The sequence below is a fragment of the Bufo bufo genome, chromosome 11, assembly GCF_905171765.1.
Source record: "Bufo bufo chromosome 11, aBufBuf1.1, whole genome shotgun sequence".
Lineage (NCBI taxonomy): Eukaryota > Metazoa > Chordata > Amphibia > Anura > Bufonidae > Bufo > Bufo bufo.
In genome coordinates, this window is record NC_053399.1 from 25,482,692 (window position 1) to 25,502,290 (window position 19,599).

The 19,599-nt window shown below is 45.0% G+C and overlaps 1 protein-coding gene across 1 annotated transcript; it reads right to left on the reverse strand.

The window, feature by feature from the left end:
• Positions 1 to 5,574: 5,574 nt before the first annotated feature.
• LOC120982551 (SERTA domain-containing protein 2-like) lies at positions 5,575 to 19,518 on the reverse strand. Its single transcript, XM_040412791.1, has 2 exons — positions 19,288 to 19,518; positions 5,575 to 7,154 (listed from the first exon to the last, which is right to left on the reverse strand). Exon 2 carries the CDS (start codon positions 7,148 to 7,150, stop codon positions 6,326 to 6,328), a length of 825 nt encoding a protein of 274 aa, XP_040268725.1. The 5' UTR covers positions 7,151 to 7,154; positions 19,288 to 19,518; the 3' UTR covers positions 5,575 to 6,325.
• Between the last annotated feature and the right edge of the window lie 81 nt (positions 19,519 to 19,599).

Below are 19,599 nucleotides of genomic sequence, written 5' to 3' on the forward strand. Positions count from 1 at the left end.
GTTAGAATAGGCATTTTTGTAGAATGCCATTTACAGAAGATCTTGAAAAGACTTTTCTTCAGTTTTCTTTGTTTAGTTGGATTACTTTAATCTCTCTGTATTGTTGAAACGGAGATGAAATAACCATTTATTAAAAATGTTACAAAAAACCACATGCTTTCAAAGGGTGTCCTAATTTTTTCACATGACTGTATACAAAGAGAGAAGTCCCCTATATACATACACCGACAACCATTTCCGTCTATAGCGAAAAACAAAAGCGCCATGTAAACTATACAGCACGGCTTGACATCGAAGAAAGCGATAAAGCAAATATAAAGTGAGATCAACATCATAAGGCCTCATGCACACGGCCGTTGTTTTGGTCCGCATCCGAGCCGCAGTTTTTGCGGCTCGGATGCGGACCCATTCACTTCAATGGGGCCGCAAAAGATGCGGACAGCACTCCGTGTGCTGTCTGCATCCGTTGCTCCGTTCCGTGGTCTGCAAAAAAAATATAACCCGTCCTATTCTTGTCCGTGCTTTGTGGACAAGAATAGGCAGTTATATTAAAGGCTGTCCGTGCCGTTCCGCAAATTGCCGAATGCACACGGACGCCATCCGTGTTTTGCGGATCCGCAATTTGCTCTCTAACAGGGTGCATTCATAGGGTCGCGTTTTCGGCCGCGGTCGGCTGCAATGCAGTGCAAGGGATTAATTCACACTATGGATACGATTATCTAAGGCTACTTTCACATTAGCAAAAACCTTTCCGTTACAATAATACAACCGCATGCATCCGTCGTGAACGGATCCGGTTGTATTATGTCTTCTATAGCCATGACGGATCCCTCTTGAACACCATTGAAAGTCAATGGGGGACGGATGCGTTTTCTATTGCGTCAGAGAGAAAACTGATCCGTCCCCGTTGACTTACATTGTGTGTCAGGACGGATCAGTTTTGCTCCACATAACACATCGCGGACAGAAAAACGCTGCTTGGGGACGAAACCAAACGGAACGCATTTTGGTGCGTTCCGTTCAGTTTTGTCCCCCTTGACAATGAACGGGGACAAAACTGAAGCGTTTTCTTGCTATGACGGATCTCAATAGCGGAATTGAAAACGCAGATGTGAAAATAGCCTAACGTTGTGGCCGTCACCGGTAATGAGAAAAGTGCTTCAGACTGAAGTCTACAGAGTAAGACCCTTCACATCAAATATGCAGTGAACACGCGTCTAGTGACATTGCATGAAGCTCATTATTACTCTGCCATATGTATCAAGGATTAACATATGACGTAGAATTGACATCAAGTACTAATAAAGGCAATTGTACCCCCAGGAAAAGTTTTAGAAATATATATATACACACACACACACACATCTTTGAAAGTTAGACCTTTCAGCTAATTTTCTATTATGAAGGTGTATTTGCTGACACAGACATGGAGGGAGACGTGTGGATCCATCCTGCAGCCTTCATCGCCTTGTATGCAGTGATAGGAAATCTGTTGTCAGACCTGTAGATGAGTGTATGTTAAAGGGGTTTGTCCAAGATTAGGCTACAGGCACACAACCCTATGGATTTTGCGGTCTGTAAAATACTGATACCGGCGGCGTGCATGTCTGATTGGCAGCGTGGGATCATGTGATACCTGCCCCCCCCCCCCCACTGAAGCCGAACAGGACGTGCCGACATACCCACCATGCTAAGGTGCACCCGATGGCTGAACCTCCAATTTAACAAGATCTGTTCAGCAACAAATTATTATACTCGCAGGCCTCACGTATACACGATCGTGTAGTTTTACGGTCTGCAAAACATGGATACCGGCCGCCATATTTTTTTCCTCCTACAAGTATAAGACATCTTCTATTTTTTTTTGCGGGACTACGACATGGTCATACGGATGCGGACAGTACACATTGGAGTGAATGGTTACGCATGCGAGCCGCAAAAAATCAAAATCGGATACGAACCAAATATACGGTTGTGTGCATGAGACCTAGATAAGAGGAAATAGATGACATTTCTATTCCCACAGTACATTATTCCCATTCATTACTATGTAGGGAGGCATTTTTTACCCATACACTTATGTGGCTAAATGTTGTAAGGACACAGGAGATGTCCACGCGCTGCACCCAGTCATTGTTTTTGGCGCACAATGCTGCACTGAGGCCGCGCCCTTTCTCGTATCCGTGCCCCCTTGTCGGACAAGGCAGAAATCACGTCGAAAACTGTTAACAAATGATGTGCAAAGTAGGTCTGCGAGTCTGCTGGGCCAAACTGCGCCAGAATTCGGGAGCACATTGTATAGTGAATCTGCCTCGGTGTCTTCACGGTGCAGAGAGCGATAACCATATATATATATAGAAGAGAGAGCAGCGGCACACACTGAAGTACTGCATCGTGTATTACCCTTCAGATCAGATACTGAATCCGCATCTAACGAGATGCTTCACTCCCACCAAAATGCATTTCAGAGGCCTAAGTGCATCCATTAGAGGATGGACAGCAAAAAGAAAAGTCACTTAAAAGGCAGCAGCGTCTGCTATTTCAGTCTAGTCCAATACTAAACATTTCGCTTTGATAAGGGGGATTTTAAAATCTGAAGATGGTGACGAACATCCTGGATGGAAAGACCCAAACTGAAGGCAAATCTAATGAAGCAGCTCAAGGGGAACGAATCATTAACAATGGTTCAAATGGAAGTGTGGAGATATAGTTTGCATCTTAAAAAATATATAAAAAATGATATTGCTAGAAACAGGCTAAACAGGTATAATGTCTAGGCCTCATGAAGGTGAGCGTAATTGTACGGAGCTGAAAGAGGGTACTGATAGACCCCGCTGCACCTCCAAATGCCGGATTTCATTCAGAGGTTTTTCTATTTGATTCTATATTTGGAGCAATTGCGGACAAGAATAGGACATGTTCTATTTCTTTCCGGAGCCGCGGACCGGAAGATCGGCGGCGTGCTCCAGAAATGCAGATGCGGACAGCACACTGTGTGCTGTCCGCATCAATTCCATCCCCATAGAGAATGAACGGGTCCGCACCCGTTGCGGAACGGATGCGGACCACAATTGCGGACGTGTGAATAGACTCGTCTCATGTCTGTAGACCATAAGATCTGCGTCACGCAGACTCCTTATATGCCAGAAATCTATGGGCCTAACTGTACTGCCATTTCTGCACTGCATGCCGTTTTTACAGAGGTACATGGTGCGTGACAGGGGCACCACGCACAGGCACACCGAGTGCCTACAGGTCTGTATTAGGTAGCTGTAGTACAGTCTGTACAGTGCTATATATGGATCTGTGGACAGGCCCTAAGGGTACAGGCACATGGCAGTGTAGTTTGTGTGGCTTTTCATGCCGATTTCGCTACGTGTTCACACCAAAATCCGAATGTGTTACTTGCTAATTTTGACACAAACTTGTCCCAGACCTCAACCTTTGAATTGCAAAAAGGTGTGATCTGTAGTGAAATCCCCCCAGCAATTGACATGCTGCAGATTTCAAATTACGCACATAAAAAAAATAAACTCACAGTGTACATGAGAACTGGAAAATCTAAGGCCGTGTTCTGCAAATCACTTTTTTGCCCCCATCAAAAGAAAAGTCCTACTCTTCTCCGCAAAACTAAGTTCTATTTTTTTGCGGGGCTGCGAAACGCACTTACGGATGCGGACCGCACATGGGTGTTTTGTCCGCATCTTCTGAGGCCCCACTGAGATGAACGTATCAGCATCCATGTCGGCCATGTGCATGAGCCCTAACTTTGCTGGTTCTGTATTACGATGGGCAGTGTTCACATATACCCTAAGGGTCGCACTGATATCGTGTTTCGTCCATTATATTCCATTCATGTCATTGTTATTGCACTCAAACGCTTTTCATGGATTTCTGATGTGCCTCTAGACCAGGGATGGCCAACCTGCGGCTCTCCAGCTGTTGTAAAACTACAATTCCCACCATGCCCTGCTGTAGGCTGTCTGGGCATGCTGGGAGTTGTAGTTTTGCAACAGCTGGAGAGCCGCGGGTTGGCCAGCCCTGCTCTAGACAAAAAAAAAAAAAAGTAGTCCAGCGTATCCTACAAGGGACACACTTCCTACATTTACAAAATTAGCAAACCATTAAGATACATTTTCCATATTGATTCAAGCTCAGGCAGAACAGGAGGCGTTACTGTCACAAGCCCCTGTAACAGGGGTCCAGCAACCTCCACCTGTTGTGAAACTACAACTTCCAGCATGTAAACTTACTAGGCTGCTCTTCAAACTCCCATAGAAGTGAATGCTAGGAGTTGTAGTTTTACAACAGCTGGAGTGCTGGAGGTTGCCCTATAAACTGTACTTCACGTCCAAGAATAACGTGGGATAAAATAATAATGAATATATCCAACGAGTCAGAAAACAAGTCAGAGGGATGAAGAGACCTAAACGGATACACGAAACAGGGAAGTATTGTCCTTTCACATTTCTCAGTCTCTGTTACAAAGTGTTCAGTTCTTACACTTTAAAAAAACGAATTTTCTATAGAAATAGGAACATCAAGAAATAAGTGCTTTCCAAAGAGCTAAAAAAAATAAAATGGCTGCGCTACTTGCATACATGCTCACTGCACATTCGGAACATCTACAAATGCATAGCTCGGAAAAATGTCCTAAAAAGCACAATAAGTAAATATTCACAAGCAAGAAATCTGCAGGTTTCTTCTTCTAGACAGAAGCAAAGGTTTTAGATAAATTGCCACAAAGGAACATATCTGAGGTAGAAAAGAAGTGAAGGATCAGATCTAAGAAGAGAAGCCAAGGACTGCCTCGGAGGTAAAGTGCCAGCATGCTAAGACCGTGCGCCTGCAGCCAATATTTGGGGTGATCTTGGGGGAGTTCATAAGAACTACTGACAACAATGCGTCAATTTGTGCTTTAGGGTGCGGCTACATGGCGACATTTCATGTAATGATTGTCAATGGTGTCGCAATGTGTCTGACACAACAGACATGCTGGACTTTGTGTCTCACGTGACTTCTCATCCAATGACTTTGATGGAAGTCGTGTGCCACGTACAAGTGGCCTGCGCCGTGGTTGTCTTTTCACAGCCAATAGTCATGCGACAGCAAGTTGCAGACAAGTCGCACAGATTTTTGTCTCTCAAGACGCGCCCCCATGAAGCTGCACCCTAAAGGGGTATTCCCATCTGAGACAGGGTGGTATATCGCTGGCATATTCCATCAGTCACGCAGGAGAGGGTCCCAGAGGTGGGGCCCACACCTGTCCAAAGAACAGACCCCCCCAAAGTTAAGGCGAGCGCACCGCACAGAGTGCGATCCATTCACTGCTATGGGAGTTCTGAAAATAGGCAAGCGAGCGCGCTCAGCTAATTTTGGAATCCCATAGCAGTGGACAGGGGTGGGCGCGCGCGCATGTGTGGCTGCCCTCTGTTCACTTTGGGCGGCCCAGAGGTGGAACCCACACCTATCTGACATTGATGGCATATCCTAGCAATATGGCATCAATGTCTCAGATGGGAATACCCCCTTTAAAGGGGCTGTCCAAAATTAGTAAAATTTTTTTTAAAAAGGGCGTTTTTTCCCCAAAAATTGCACCACTGTTATCCATGGGCTGTTATCTGGTGCCGCAGCTCATTCAAATACAACTGAATGGCACTAACCTATACTAGCAGACCTAGCCCATAGACCGCAATGGTGCAGATTCTGGGAAAAGTAACTCCTAGAATTCCTCATTGACGTCACTAGTTCCAAGCATTTCAATAGGCCAATTAGGCAGACCTATTGGTTTTGATCCCCATGGCTCGCACGCAGAGTACCGACCACACGGTACACGTCATCACCAGTAGAACCACAAACTAAATCAATCCGATTACAATTTATAAATTAACAAAATAATAATCTGAAATGTACAATATCAATACAGAGAGAGATTGAAAGAAAAGAACGCTAAACGTAAAAAAAACAACCCACAAAGCACACAAGAAGGTTTTGCACTTCGTCTTAAAGAGGTAGTGTCCGCTATGTACAAGAAGTGACATCTCGCGTTGGCTCTAGTAGGTTAATACTATCCCCAAAAGGTTTATAAATATGGTCGTCATTACAAAAATATTGGTTTTCTTCAGCGTTCACGTCGCCTCCGGTTATAAGAATATGCATAATACTGAATTACTGTAGCTAGACAGTTTGGGGATTCCACAGGCATTTATATCTATATCTTTGTATCCTGATCATTTGTGCATTTGTAAGGGAAAATTGCCCTTTCTTGTGTTTTCAAACTTGGTTCAAATACATTTCCCCTTTAAGACCACTAACGATTAGGATGTCAGGACCCGACTAGAATCTCCATGATGTGGTCCAGATCATTCAAATCTGTCCTGCAGACCTGCAAGTTGCTGTTTGAGGAATTATTGCACATTGTATACAGCTTGAGGGGCTCCTCCACCGTGGGCTGCATTCTTGGTGACATCAAGGAGGAAAAGCTAAAATCAGAGTCGTACATAGAAGTATCAATGTCATCAAAAATGTCATCCACCGACAAGTCCTTTAAGTAACTGGTGGAGCTGGTCAGCTCGAAAGAACCGAACACACATTCTGTTCCCCTTAGATCCTGCTTTTCACCTTTGGATCCGCTCTCCGTGGGTTTTGGGGGCTCGTCCACGGCAGGGCTCTGGGCCGAGGTTGGGCTGATGTCCTCAACAAAATCGAGATCCTTCAGGATTGAGGAAATGGCAGAAGACATGTCATTGTCTGTAACTTCCATCAGACTGTCCAACGGGTTCTCGTTGGGCCAGGAATCTCTAGTGAAGTCTGCGTTGATTCCGAAAGGTAAGTTGAGCGAAGTGTCTAAGGAATCGCTTCCTGGGTACATGTTGGCGGGGAGATCGCTCCCCATAACTCCCGGCAGCTGGCTGGCCTCCTGCCTCGTTTCCTCCTGGATTTGACGTACTGTATTGGCTATGAGAACGGATCGATGCAGGTTAGGTTCAGCCAGCATTTTATAGCTTTGCAGTTTGTTGAGGCACATGTTGAGCACCAGTTGCCTTTGATGACTGTATGGCATGGTTCGATGGCAATCGTAGGCACAAGAGAGGTCGGTCATGGTCTCGTCGCGATCATTCAATTTGCGTTTAAGTCCTCGACCAAGCATGGGTCTGTTAAGATAAAACGGATGCATCTCTGTTATGATAGGCAATAGGATAGGCTCGCCATGCCAATGATCATAATGACACAAGATACTCCATCACACACTAAAATATAATGCCATGATATAACCGGAATACAATATATAAAGCTGAGTGTATGTGTGTCAGCTAAAGGAATCCGCACCGTCGCATTTACAATCACACAGGTACATCAGGGAAGGTTTTAGACCAGGCTCAGCTCTCTAGCATATACCGTTCCTGAAATATTCCCGTCACGTGGCCTAGGCGCAGCTGAGTACTATCCAAATAAATGGGGCTGAGCTGCAATACCAAGTACAGCCACTATTCACCGGAGGGCGCTGTGCTCGGTAAGCTGCAAGGAGGCACAGCGCTCACTGTGGTCTTTTCAAACAGCTGATCTCCCCGTGTTTTCGTGGGTTTCCTCCGGGTACTCCGGTTTCCTCCCACACTCCAAAGACATACTGATAGGGACCTTAGATTGTGAGCCCTATTGGGGACAGTTGGATGATAATGTCTGTAAAGTGCTGCGGAATATAGTAGCGCTATATAAAATGCATAAAATTATAATAATAATCATAGGATACGTCATCAATGTCAGATCAGAAGAGATCCTACTTTAGACACTGATCTCTTCTGATCCGACATGGATGACCTATCCTATGATTATTATTATTATTTTATGCATTTTATATAGCGCTACTATATTCGGCAGCACTTTACAGACATTATCATCCAACTGTCCCCAATGGGGCTCACAATCTAAGGTCCCTATCAGTATGTCTTTGGAGTTATTCAGAGGAGTATTCAGAGGAAACCCACGAAAACACGGGGAGAACATTCAAACTCCATGCAGATGTTGTCCTTGGTCGGATTCGAACATAGGACCCCAGCGCTGCAAGGCAACAGTGCTAACCACTGAGCCACCGTGCTGCCCGATAGAGAATCTCTTTAACAATTGTTAGGCCATGTTAAAATATAAGCCAAAAGGCATACCACAGCAAAACTGCAAAGGATAGCTCCACCTAGTGGTGGCTGCAGGTTGCCAGAATTTTGTCATTTAAAGCAATCTTGTCACATTGAAAATTCTATGAAATCTGCAGGCAGCACGTTAGAGCAGGAGAGGCACAGGCTGATGTATAGATTCAATATAACTTGTGTTTCATTCATTTAAATCTCCGCTCATTCTGAGCTTAGTAATGAGGGGGGGGGGGGGGGGGTCCTACTTGGCTCTGCATACAGAAACAGCCATCAATCACTGCACAGGATCCGGCTGTAGACCAATATAAGGTTCACCTGCCCAGTGCTCCAGACTAAAAAAAAATACCTAGTAGCCATTGGCTCCTGAACTTTAGGGGCCAAATTACATTTTTAGTCGCCAAATCAAAACCGAATTTTGGCATCGTGAGAGCGCTTTTATTTTTACAGCGTTTGCCTGAGGGATTAGGTCATGTGACTTTTTTATAGAGCAGATCGTTATGCACGTGGCAATACCTGATAGTGTCTCCATAGTCTGAGAGCCATAGCTTTTTTTATTTTTTGACCGATTCTCTTAGTTAGGGTCTCAGTTTTTGCGGGATCAGGCGACGGTCTGATTGGTACTATTTTGGGGGGCATACGCCTTTTTGATCACTTGCTGTTGCAATAATGTGACAAAAATTGTTTTTTTTTTCTGTTTTTTTACATTGTTCATCTGAGTGGTTAGGTCATGTGATATTTTTATAGAGCTGGTTGTTACGGATGTGGCGATACCTAATATGTCAACTTTAAAAAAAAAATCACTTTAGCACAATAGCAGCAGTTTTGAAGCAAAAAATTATCATTTTTTATTTTCTTACCGATTCTCTAAGGTAGGGTCTCATTTTTTGCGGGATGAGGTGACGGTCTGATTGGTACTATTTTGGGGGGTATACACCTTTTTGATCACTTGATGTTGCAATTTTTGTGATGTAATGTGACAAAAATGCATTTTTTTAAAAAGATATATATATTTTTTTTTACGGTGTTCACCTGTGGGTAAGGTCATGTGATATTTTTATAGAGCTGGTTGTTACAGACGTGGCAAAACCTAATATGTATATTTTTTTAATGTATTTCACTTTAGCACAATAATAGCAGTTTTGAAACAAAAAAAATGATGTTTTAGTGTCTCCATGTTCTGAGAGCTATAGTTTTTTTTATTTTTGGGCGATCGTCTTAGGTAGGGGCTCATCTTTTGCGGGATGAGGTGACAGTTTTATTGATACCATTTTGTTGGACATACGCCTTTTTGATCGCTTGGTGTTGTTTTTTTTTTTTTTTTACACCGTTTTTATTTTATGGTGTTTATCGGACAGGGTGAATCATGAGATATATTTATAGAGCCGGTCATTACGGACGCGGCTTTTTCAGTTTTTTATTATAAAATAAGGGAAAGGGGCGTTTTTTTATTTTTTTTATTTATTAATTTTATTACTTTATTAATTTTATTAAAAACACCTTTTTTTATACTTTTTTTCTTTACTTTATTTCTGATGTTCACTTTTGGGGGTCTGATCCCCCCTGCAATGCATTACAATACATCTGTCATTCACTAACAGGTTGCCTAGGAGACCCAGCCTGAGGCTTGATCTCCTTGGTACTCGTAGAAGGCAGGTCCCGATGCCGTGCAAGGCATTGGGCAGCCTCTGCATGGCATCGGGCTGCCTTGTGTCGCATCGGGTCCCCACCACAGCAGCGCGGGGACTCAATGTGATCGCTCACCCAACACAAACCTCTTCTATGTCGCGGACTGTGGCATAGAAGGGGTTAATCCACCGGCATTGGCTTTTACAACGATGCCGGCGGATACAGAAGGGGCCCGGCTACCACGGACTGCCGGGCCCCTCCGGTGCCAGCGCGATCACTAGGACGTACTATTGCGGGAACGCAGTGGTTCCCATGATGTAGTAGTACGTCATAGGTCGGGAAGAGGTTAAACTTAATATTTTAGTGTTTGTGTTTTTTTTTGTTTTTTTTACTTACTATTAGCCCCCCTTAGGGGCTGGAACCCTTGTCCTATTCACCCTTATAGAGCTCTATCAGGGTGAATAGGACCTCACACTCTCCCTGCTGCCCCGTGCACACAGCATCAGGGATGTTACCATGGCAGCAAGGGCTTCAGTAGCGTCCTGGCTGCCATGGTAACCGATCGGGGCCCCGCAATTACAGCTGGGGCTCCAATCTGAACTGCCACTGCCAACAATGACTTTAATACTGAGGGGTTGGGGGTGGGGCCCCGACTGCACCACCAATGTTTATTATACTGCGCCACCAATGAAGATAACTGTCCTGTTAATACAAATACAGGAGGCGGGTGCCGGGATCAAATAGCCGGCACCCGACCTCCATGACAGGGAGCTGCGATCCGCTGCAGTTAACCCCTTAGGTGTCGCATAAAGGTCGGGAGTCAGTCAGTTATCTTCATTGGTGGCGCAGTGGCCACAGCCCCTCCCATCCCCTCCTCCTCCCGTCTCTCTTTTTATTGGCGGTGGCAGCAGCACAGGGGGGAGGGAGAGACTCCTTCTCCACTGCGCTGCTGAGAAGAATATCGGCGGCGGGGCAGAGAACTATCATCTCCTGTGCCCCACCGCTGTATTTAACTGCAGTGCTGCGGCGGCGGGTCTAGTCGCAAATGGCGACAAGACTAAAAAGTCTTGTCGCCATTTGTAAATTCTAAGTCGCATTGGTGACCATTTTTGTCGCCATCTGGAGCCCTGCTGCCTCCAGGTGCTTCGCTCCGAACATGACCGCAGATGGAGGGCCCCGTCCATCTTTGGCCTCCATTCACTTGCACTGGGGACAGACTGCGTATGCGCTAGTTCCACTGTCCGCGCCCCCCCCCCCCCCCTCGTGTAAGTGAATGGAGGCCAATGGTGGACGGGACCCTCCATCCGCGGTCATGTTCGGAGCGAAGCACTTTGAGGCAGGTGAGTGAGCCTGCAAGTAAATATGAATTATTAATATTAAACTATTTTACATTGGTGCTGATGGTTTGATAATACTTCTTACTGTTCCCATGTGCAGCTAGTAATGTAAGTGAGCCAACCACTTTAATGTTCTACATGGTGAACACAACTAAGATGTTCCTCTTAACATCACAGTCATATCTACAAGATGTTGACTTGCACATGTGTAAAAGGAGTTACAGTTGCAAGAAAAAGTATGTGAACCCTTTGGAATTATATGGATTTCTGCAAAAATTGGTCAAAATGTGATCTGATCTTCATCTAAGTCACAACAATAGACAATCACAGTCTGCTTAAACTAATAACACACAAAGAATTAAATGTTACCATGTTTTTATTGAACACACCATGTAAACATTCACAGTGCAGGTGGAAAAAGTATGTGAACCCCTAGACTAATGACATCTCCAAGAGCTAATTGGAGTGAGGTGTCAGCCAAATGGAGTCCAATCAATGAGATGAGATTGGAGGTGTTGGTTACAGCTGCCCTGCCCTATAAAAAAAACACACACCAGTTCTGGGTTTGCTTTTCACAAGAAGCATTGCCTGATGTGAATGATGCCTCGCACAAAAGAGCTCTCAGAAGACCTACAATTAAGAATTGTTGACTTGCATAAAGCTGGAAAGGGTTATAAAAGTATCTCCAAAAGCCTTGCTGTTCATCAGTCCACGGTAAGACAAATTGTCTATAAATGGAGAAAGTTCAGCACTGCTGCTACTCTCCCTAGAGGTGGCCGTCCTGTAAAGATGACTGCAAGAACACAGCGCAGACTGCTCAATGAGGTGAAGAAGAATCCTAGAGTGTCAGCTAAAGACTTACAAAAGTCTCCGGCATATGCTAACATCCCTGTTAGCGAATCTACGATACGTAAAACACTAAACAAGAATGGATTTCATGGGAGGATACCACAGAGGAAGCCACTGCTGTCCAAAAAAAACACATTGCTGCACGTTTACAGTTTGCACAAGAGCACCTGGATGTTCCACAGCAGTACTGGCAAAATATTCTGTGGACAGATGAAACCAAAGTTGAGTTGTTTGGAAGAAACACACAACCCTATGTGTGGAGAAAAAGAGGCACAGCACACCAACATCAAAACCTCATCCCAACTGTGAAGTATGGTGGTGGGGGCATCATGGTTTGGGGCTGCTTTACTGCGTCAGAGCCTGGATGGATTGCCATCATCGAAGGAAAAATGAATTCCCAAGTTTATCAAGACATTTTGCAGGAGAACTTAAGGCCATCTGTCCACCAGCTGAAGCTCAACAGAAGATGAGTGTTGCAACAGGACAACGACCCAAAGCATAGAAGTAAATCAACAGAATGGCTTAAACAGAAGAAAATACGCCTTCTGAAGTGGCCCAGTCAGAGTCCTGACCTCAACCCGATTGAGATGCTGTGGAATGACCTCAAGAAAGCGATTCACACCAGACATCCCAAGAATATTGCTGAACTGAAACAGTTCTGTAAAGAGGAATGGTCAAGAATTACTCCTGACCGTTGTGTACGTTTGATCTGCAACTACAGGAAACGTTTGGGTGAAGTTATTGCTGCCAAAAGGAGGTTCAACCAGTTATTAAGTCCAAGGGTTCACATACTTTTTCCACCTGCACTGTGAATGTTTACATGGTGTGTTCAATAAAAACATGGTAACATTTAATTCTTTGTGTGTTATTAGTTTAAGCAGACTGTGATTGTCTATTGTTGTGACTTAGATCAGATCCCATTTTATGACCAATTTGTGCAGAAATCCATATCATTCCAAAGGGTTCACATACTTTTTCGTGCAACTGTATATATGTAAGAGAGTCTTCATGTAATTTGTTATATTGATTTACAGTGAGGAACAGAAGTATTTGAACACCCTGCGATTTTGCAAGTTCTCCCACAAATCATGGAGGGGTCTGAAGTTCACATTGTAGGTGCATTCCCACTCAGAGACTGAATAAACAAAAAATTCAGGAAATCACATTGTATGATTTTTAAAGAATGTATTTGTCTTGCACTGCTGAACATAAGTATTTGAACACCTGAGAAAATCAGTGTAATATTTGGTCCAGAAGCCTTTGTTTGCAATTACAGAGGTCAAACGTTTCCTGTAGTTCTTGACCCGGTTTGCACACACTGCAGCAGGGATGTTGGCCCACTCCTCCACACAGATCTCCTCTAGATCTGTCAGGTTTCGGGGCTGTCGCTGAGCAACACAGAGTTTCAGCTTCCTCCAAAGATGTTCTATTGGATTTAGGTCTGGAGACTGGCTAGGCCACTCCAGAACCTTGATATGCTTCTTACGGAGCCGCTCCTTGGTTATCCTGGCTGTGTGCTTCGGGGTCGTTGTCATGTTTGAAGACCCAGCCACGACCCATCTTCAATGCTCTGACTGAGGGAAGAAGGTTATTGCTCAAAATCTCACAATAAATGGTCCCATTCATCCTCTCCTTAATACAGTGCAGTCGTCCTGTTCCCTTCGCATAAAAGTACCCCCAAAGCATGATGTTACCACCCTCATGCTTCACAGTAGGGATGGTGTTCATGGGATGCAACTCATCCTTCTTTTTCCTCCAAACACGTGAAGTTTAGACCAAAAAGCTCTACTTTGGTCTCATCTGACCACATGACTTTCCCCCTTGCCTCCTCTGGATCATGCAGATGGTCATTGGCAAACTTCAGACGGGCCTGGACATGTGATGACTGGAGCAGGGGAACCTTTCGTGCAATGCATGATTTGCAACCATGACGGCATAGTGTTCTACCGACAGTGACCTTTCACCTGTGGTCCCCGCTCTCTTCATGTCATTGACCAGCTCCTCTCTTGTAGTTCTGTGCTGATTTCTCCCCTTTCTTATCATCAGTGATACCACACGAGGTGAGATCTTGCATGGAGCCCCATTCCGAGGGAGACTGACAGTCGTCTTTAGCCTCTTCCATTTTCTAACAATTGCTTCAACAGTTGATCTATTTTCACCAAGCTGCTTGACAATTGCCCCGTAGCCCTTTCCAGCCTTGTGGAGGTCCACAATTGTGTCTGTGGTGTCTTTTGACAGCTCTTTGGTCTTGCCCATGGTAGTAGTGGCGTCTGACTGACTGTGGGGTGGACAGGTGTCTTTAAAGAGCTCAGATAGGTGCTACTAAGTTAGATTAATGAGTGGAGTAGAGGTGGACTTTTTAAAAGGGACAGTAACAGGTCTTTGAGAGCCAGAATTCTTGCTGTTTCTCAGGTGTTCAAATCCTTATGTTCAGCAGTGCAAGACAAATAAATTCTTTAAAAATCATAAAATGTGATTTCCTGAATTATTATAATTTTTTTATTCTGTCTCTCAGAGTGGGAATGCACCTACAATGTGAATTTCAGACCCCTCCATGATTTCTAAGTGGGAGAACTTGCAAAACCGCAGGGTGTTCAAATACTTCTGTTCCTCTCTGTACCTCTTCTGCTAATATATTTAGTGATGTGCAGAGGTCGCTCTACATTTTCTCTGGCAGAGTAAAAATACTCCACGTTTTGGCAAAGTAGGAGTACAAAATAAGCCGCTGGGTGGCGGGGGTGAAGAAGAGAAACAATTCAGTTGGTATTTTTTTCTCATTTTTACTACGCTGTTCATGGTTCGGTTGAAATAACACATTATCTTTATTATGAGGGTTACTGCAAACATGGCGATATCATGCGTGTGTGTTTTCTTTAACCCTTTAAAAAAAAAAATGGAACATTTAATGGAATTTTATATATATTTTTTTAATAAACCTTATTAACACAATTATTAGTCTCATTGCTTTTATAATGCATTGGTATACTTTGTGAACCTATGCATTGTAGCCCATCCCTGTGAGGGCTCATACGATTTCCTTCCTGGGGCTGGCGCTGCACTGTCCAGACCCCGTACAGCGTCAGGACGGAGGGCGCGCACTATGACCTCACACTGCACGCAGTCAGGTGACAGCGCAGCACGGGCCTGAGAAAACCTTGGAGCGCGACTGCTGCCGGAGATGGAAAGGAGCTGCGGCGCAAGAGAGGGAAGAGTTTTTTTTATTTTATTCTGATCTGATCTCTGATGGTTCTGGCAAGGAACTCTGGGGGGTCTGAATTAAAGGGCTGAAATAAGAGTCTGATGGGGGTCTGACATGGAGGGCTGATGGGGGTCTGATCCGATGTTCTGATATTTATGGGGGTCTGATCTGAGAAGAGGTATGATGAAAAATATATATTTTTTTTCTTATTTTCCTCCTCTAAAACCTCGTCGTATTATAAAGTGGAAAAATACGGTAAATGTGGCATCGTAATCGTACTGACCCAGAGAATGAAGGGCACAAGACCGTTTTATTGCACAGGGAATGCCATAACAACAAAACCTGTAAAACTGTGGCAGAATAAAATAAAAAAAATTCCAGTTTCCCACTTACATTATCTGCACTATTACATGGTGGTGCATAAAGTGTTCTGCAAAAAAATAAAACAAGTCTCATATGGCCATGTAAACAGAAAATTAGAAGTTACATCTCCGGATGGCAGGGAGTGAAAAACGAAAACTCAAAAATGAATAATAAATGTATAAGCGAAACTTGAGTACCTCAGGGTACACCCACAGGTTCCAGGTTTATGAAGGAAAGGACACCCCAACTAAACCCCTAAACCCCCCCCCCCCCCCCCCCCCGGTTCCTAGCACGTAGTGCATAAGGCTGGATCAGGGTTACCACTAGTCATGAGCGGTGAGTACTGGATCTGCAGAATATCAGCACAATCTGGTTTCTATCATCACAAATTCTGTTTTGTAGCTGACGGACAGCGATGTGCTAATGTCAGCAGTACATAAATGTTCTTTATACTTTTGTCCCTGCCGCCGTTCTCCTAAAAAACACACCAGGAGCGCGTCCTTCACTCACTGCGCCGAATACAAAAGTGGACGGCGCGGGATTTATTCAGCGATCCCGCTAACTCGGACGTCACTCAAGAGGAGCGGGGCGAGCTAAACGGAGGACCTGGGCGGGATAAAGGGTTAGTAGACCGAGCCTCTAGGTGCTGAATCAACGCCATCATAGCACCTAAAGGCTCATTAGCATATTTTAAAAGTGTGTTTTTTAGGAGAACGGCGACAGGGACAAAAGTATAAAGAACACTGTTATGTAGTGCTGACATTAGCACATCGCGGTCCGTCAGCTACAAAACAGAATTTCTGATGATAAAAAATAAAATAAAATTAAAGGGTTTCTATGTCTGATCTGAGGCTGATGGAGGTTGGGGATCGGAGGACGACTTGACGTCTAATGAAAAATTTTTCTTATTCTCCTCTAAATCTTTGGTGTGTCATAGTCAAAAAAATATGGTAATTCCTGTAGATCACCTAAAGGATAAATAACATTAAAAAATTCAGTTTTGAATAATTTTAGGGATGCAATTTCTCAAATGGGGTCATTTATGGGTGGCTTCTATTATGCAAGCTCTGCAAAGTGACTTCAGAACTGAATTAGTCCTTAAAATAGGTGGTGTTGGAATCGTTCTTGAAAAAAAAAAAAAACTGCTTCTAAGGCCCCTTTCACACGGGCGAGTATTCCGCGCGGGTGCGATGCGTGAGTTGAATCCGGACCCATTCATTTCTATCGGGCTGTTCAGATGAGCGGTGATTTTCACGCATCACTTGTGCGTTGTGTGAAAATCGCAGCGTGCTCTATATTCTGCGTTTTTCACGCAACGCAGGCCCCATAGAAGTGAATGGGGCCGCGTGAAAATCGCAAGCATCCGCAAGCAAGTGCGGATGCGGTGCTATTTTCACGCATGGTTGCTAGGTGACGATCGGGCTGGGGACCCGATCTTTATTATTTTCCCTTATAACATGGTTATAAGGGAAAATAATAGCATTCTGAATACAGAATGCAAAGTAAAATAGTGATGGAGGGGTTGAAAATAAATTAACTCACCGAGTCCACTTGATTGCGTAGTTGCAGATCTCTGTCTTCTTCTGTAATGTTGAGCTGCCGGCTAAGGACCTGTGGTGACGTCACATCACATGATCCAATCACATGGTCCCTCACCATGGTGATGAACCATGCGATTGGACCATGTGATGAGCACAGTGACATCATCAAAGGTCCTATTCCTGTGCACAGCAAAGAAGACGACAGAAGAGATGCCGGCTGCGCGATCAAGTGGATTAAGGGGAGATATTATTATTTTTATTTTTTTTTAACCCCTCCAGCCCTATTTTACCAAGCATTCTGTATTAAGAATGCTATTATTTTCCCTTATAACCATGTTATAAGGGAAAATAATACAATCTACTGGCAGCCCACCATCGAAGTCTGGAGTATTGCCTTATGAGCAGACTCCAACAATTGCTGCCTTTTAGGGCCGACGACTACTCCCGGGCCCCTGGTAGAGCTACTGAACCCTATGGTGACAAGAGATTGCTTCCGTAAAACAGCAGAGAGGGGTCGCGTTGTTGCGTAGTGGCCGAGAATCAAGCATTTCTGCACTTCTATCAAGTTCTTCACGTGTTCTGAGAAACCGTAAAAATACACAGCAAACGGATGTCAGTTTACTGCGCACCTGCTGGCGCATTAACCTCCCCACAGAGGCTACATAGAAACCTAGCCTTAAAGGGGTTGACCAAGAGTTTTACACCAATGACCTATCCTCAAGATGGTGGGGGTCCGACTGCCAGCTGTTTGAAGAGGTCGTAGCCAGTGCCGTCACGTTCATCGGTCACGTGGCCTAGGAGCAGCAATACCAAGCACAGCCACTATCCAATGGACTTCATCAGGTTTCATTAAACCTGATGAAGGGGAAGTTTCACTCCCCGAAATGCGTTGTTTCCATTAAAGAAGAACTATCATACTTGTGAGACCGTTTCCATTTGTGGACTTGTGCCGAAGCAGAATTTCTCTCTTATGGACATCCCATCAAAAAGAACTCACAATCTGCGGCTGCAGTTCCGGAAGATAAGTCTCATCACTCTTAAAGCCTTCAATAGAGTTGTGCCTAAATTTTGCACAACCAAAAAAAGGTGAGCCTTCACAATTCCTATGATATTATCATTCTATCTGTATATACATACTACCCTATTGTGCGCCCCTTTTCTCTCCCATTTCTCTATTCCTCTCATTTACTGAGAGGAATTTAGATCTGTCCAACACACAAAGACTATCCAATGGACGGCGCGGTGGTAATCTGCGAGGAGGCTATGCCTCTTCAAACAGCTGATCGGCAAGATGCCAGGAGTTGGACCCCCACCGATCACCTATCCTGAAGATTGGCCATCAGTATAGAACAGTCAGAAAACCCCTTTAAAGGGGTATTCCAGTAATCTGAAGTTATTCCCGAACCACGAGATAGTGGATCACTACTGGATCGGAGGAGGTCCTACCGTGGGGTCCTCCGTAAGCGCCCCAACAATCACGAGACGGGGCGGCAGGTCAAGCATGCTCTGTGCATCTCTAAGGGAAATGGCCGAGCACTGTCCTCCATTTTCGGCAGTCCCATAGAGATGACTAGACCTGCCGCCCATTCTCGTGATCGGTGGTGGTCCCAGATGTAGGACCCCCCCCCCACCTATCCAATAATTATCCCCTACCCTGTGGATAAGGCTACTTTCCCACTTGCGGCAGAGTGATCCGGCAAGCAGTTCTGTCACCGGATCCGGCAAAACATATGCCAACTGATAGCATTTGTAAGACTGATCAGCATCCTGATCAGTCAGAAAAATGCATTGAAATGCCGGATCCGTCTTTCCGGTGTCATCCGGCAAAATGGATCAGGCATTTATTTTTTTCACCTTTTTTTTCGGTCTGCGGAAGGACGGATCCGGCACTAATACATTCCTATGGAACAAAATGCCGGATCCGGCATTCAGACAAGTCTTCAGTTTTTTTCGCCGGAGATAAAACCGTAGCACGACTCCGGGGGCAACATTTTTAATAAATTCCTGTGGGAACGTCCCATCCTTTGCTCAGGGCTGTGATAATTACTGTATCGGAGGAGGACCCCTTTAAGAATTGCATGAAGATACACCCACAGAAGTATCTAAAAAGCAGCGCCTCACATGCGACATTTCGGCCTGAAGAAGGCACCTGTCTGTATACGTCGCACAGGGATAATATGTCGCCGTGATGGAACTTCTTAGGGGGCAGCCTCCTCACAGTCACTTACCTCACACACGGCGGCGGCTGCGGACACTTCCTCCTCGGTTTTCCCCGTCTGCCGCTCTCCTCCTCCCCGTGTCACCTTTACTCCATGAGGCCACAACTTCTAGACACAGGGGGACCGGCTCCCGTCACATTCTAGCCGTACACTCCCCCGAAGCCGCCGCCGGCTGGCGCCCCCCGCCTCGAGGACCCCTCTAGTGTGCGCATCCGAGGGATCCGCTGCCAGCACCAGGCAATAGAGAGAGAGTGCATGAAGGAGACCCAGCTGATTGACGGCCCTTGTCAGGTGCGCCGCCTCTGATTGGCTGACGGTGGC

Bases quoted from the DNA above. Each gene is read 5' to 3' on its own strand.
- LOC120982551 (XM_040412791.1), bottom strand. From the start codon at position 7,150: ATGCTTGGTCGAGGACTTAAACGCAAATTGAATGATCGCGACGAGACC.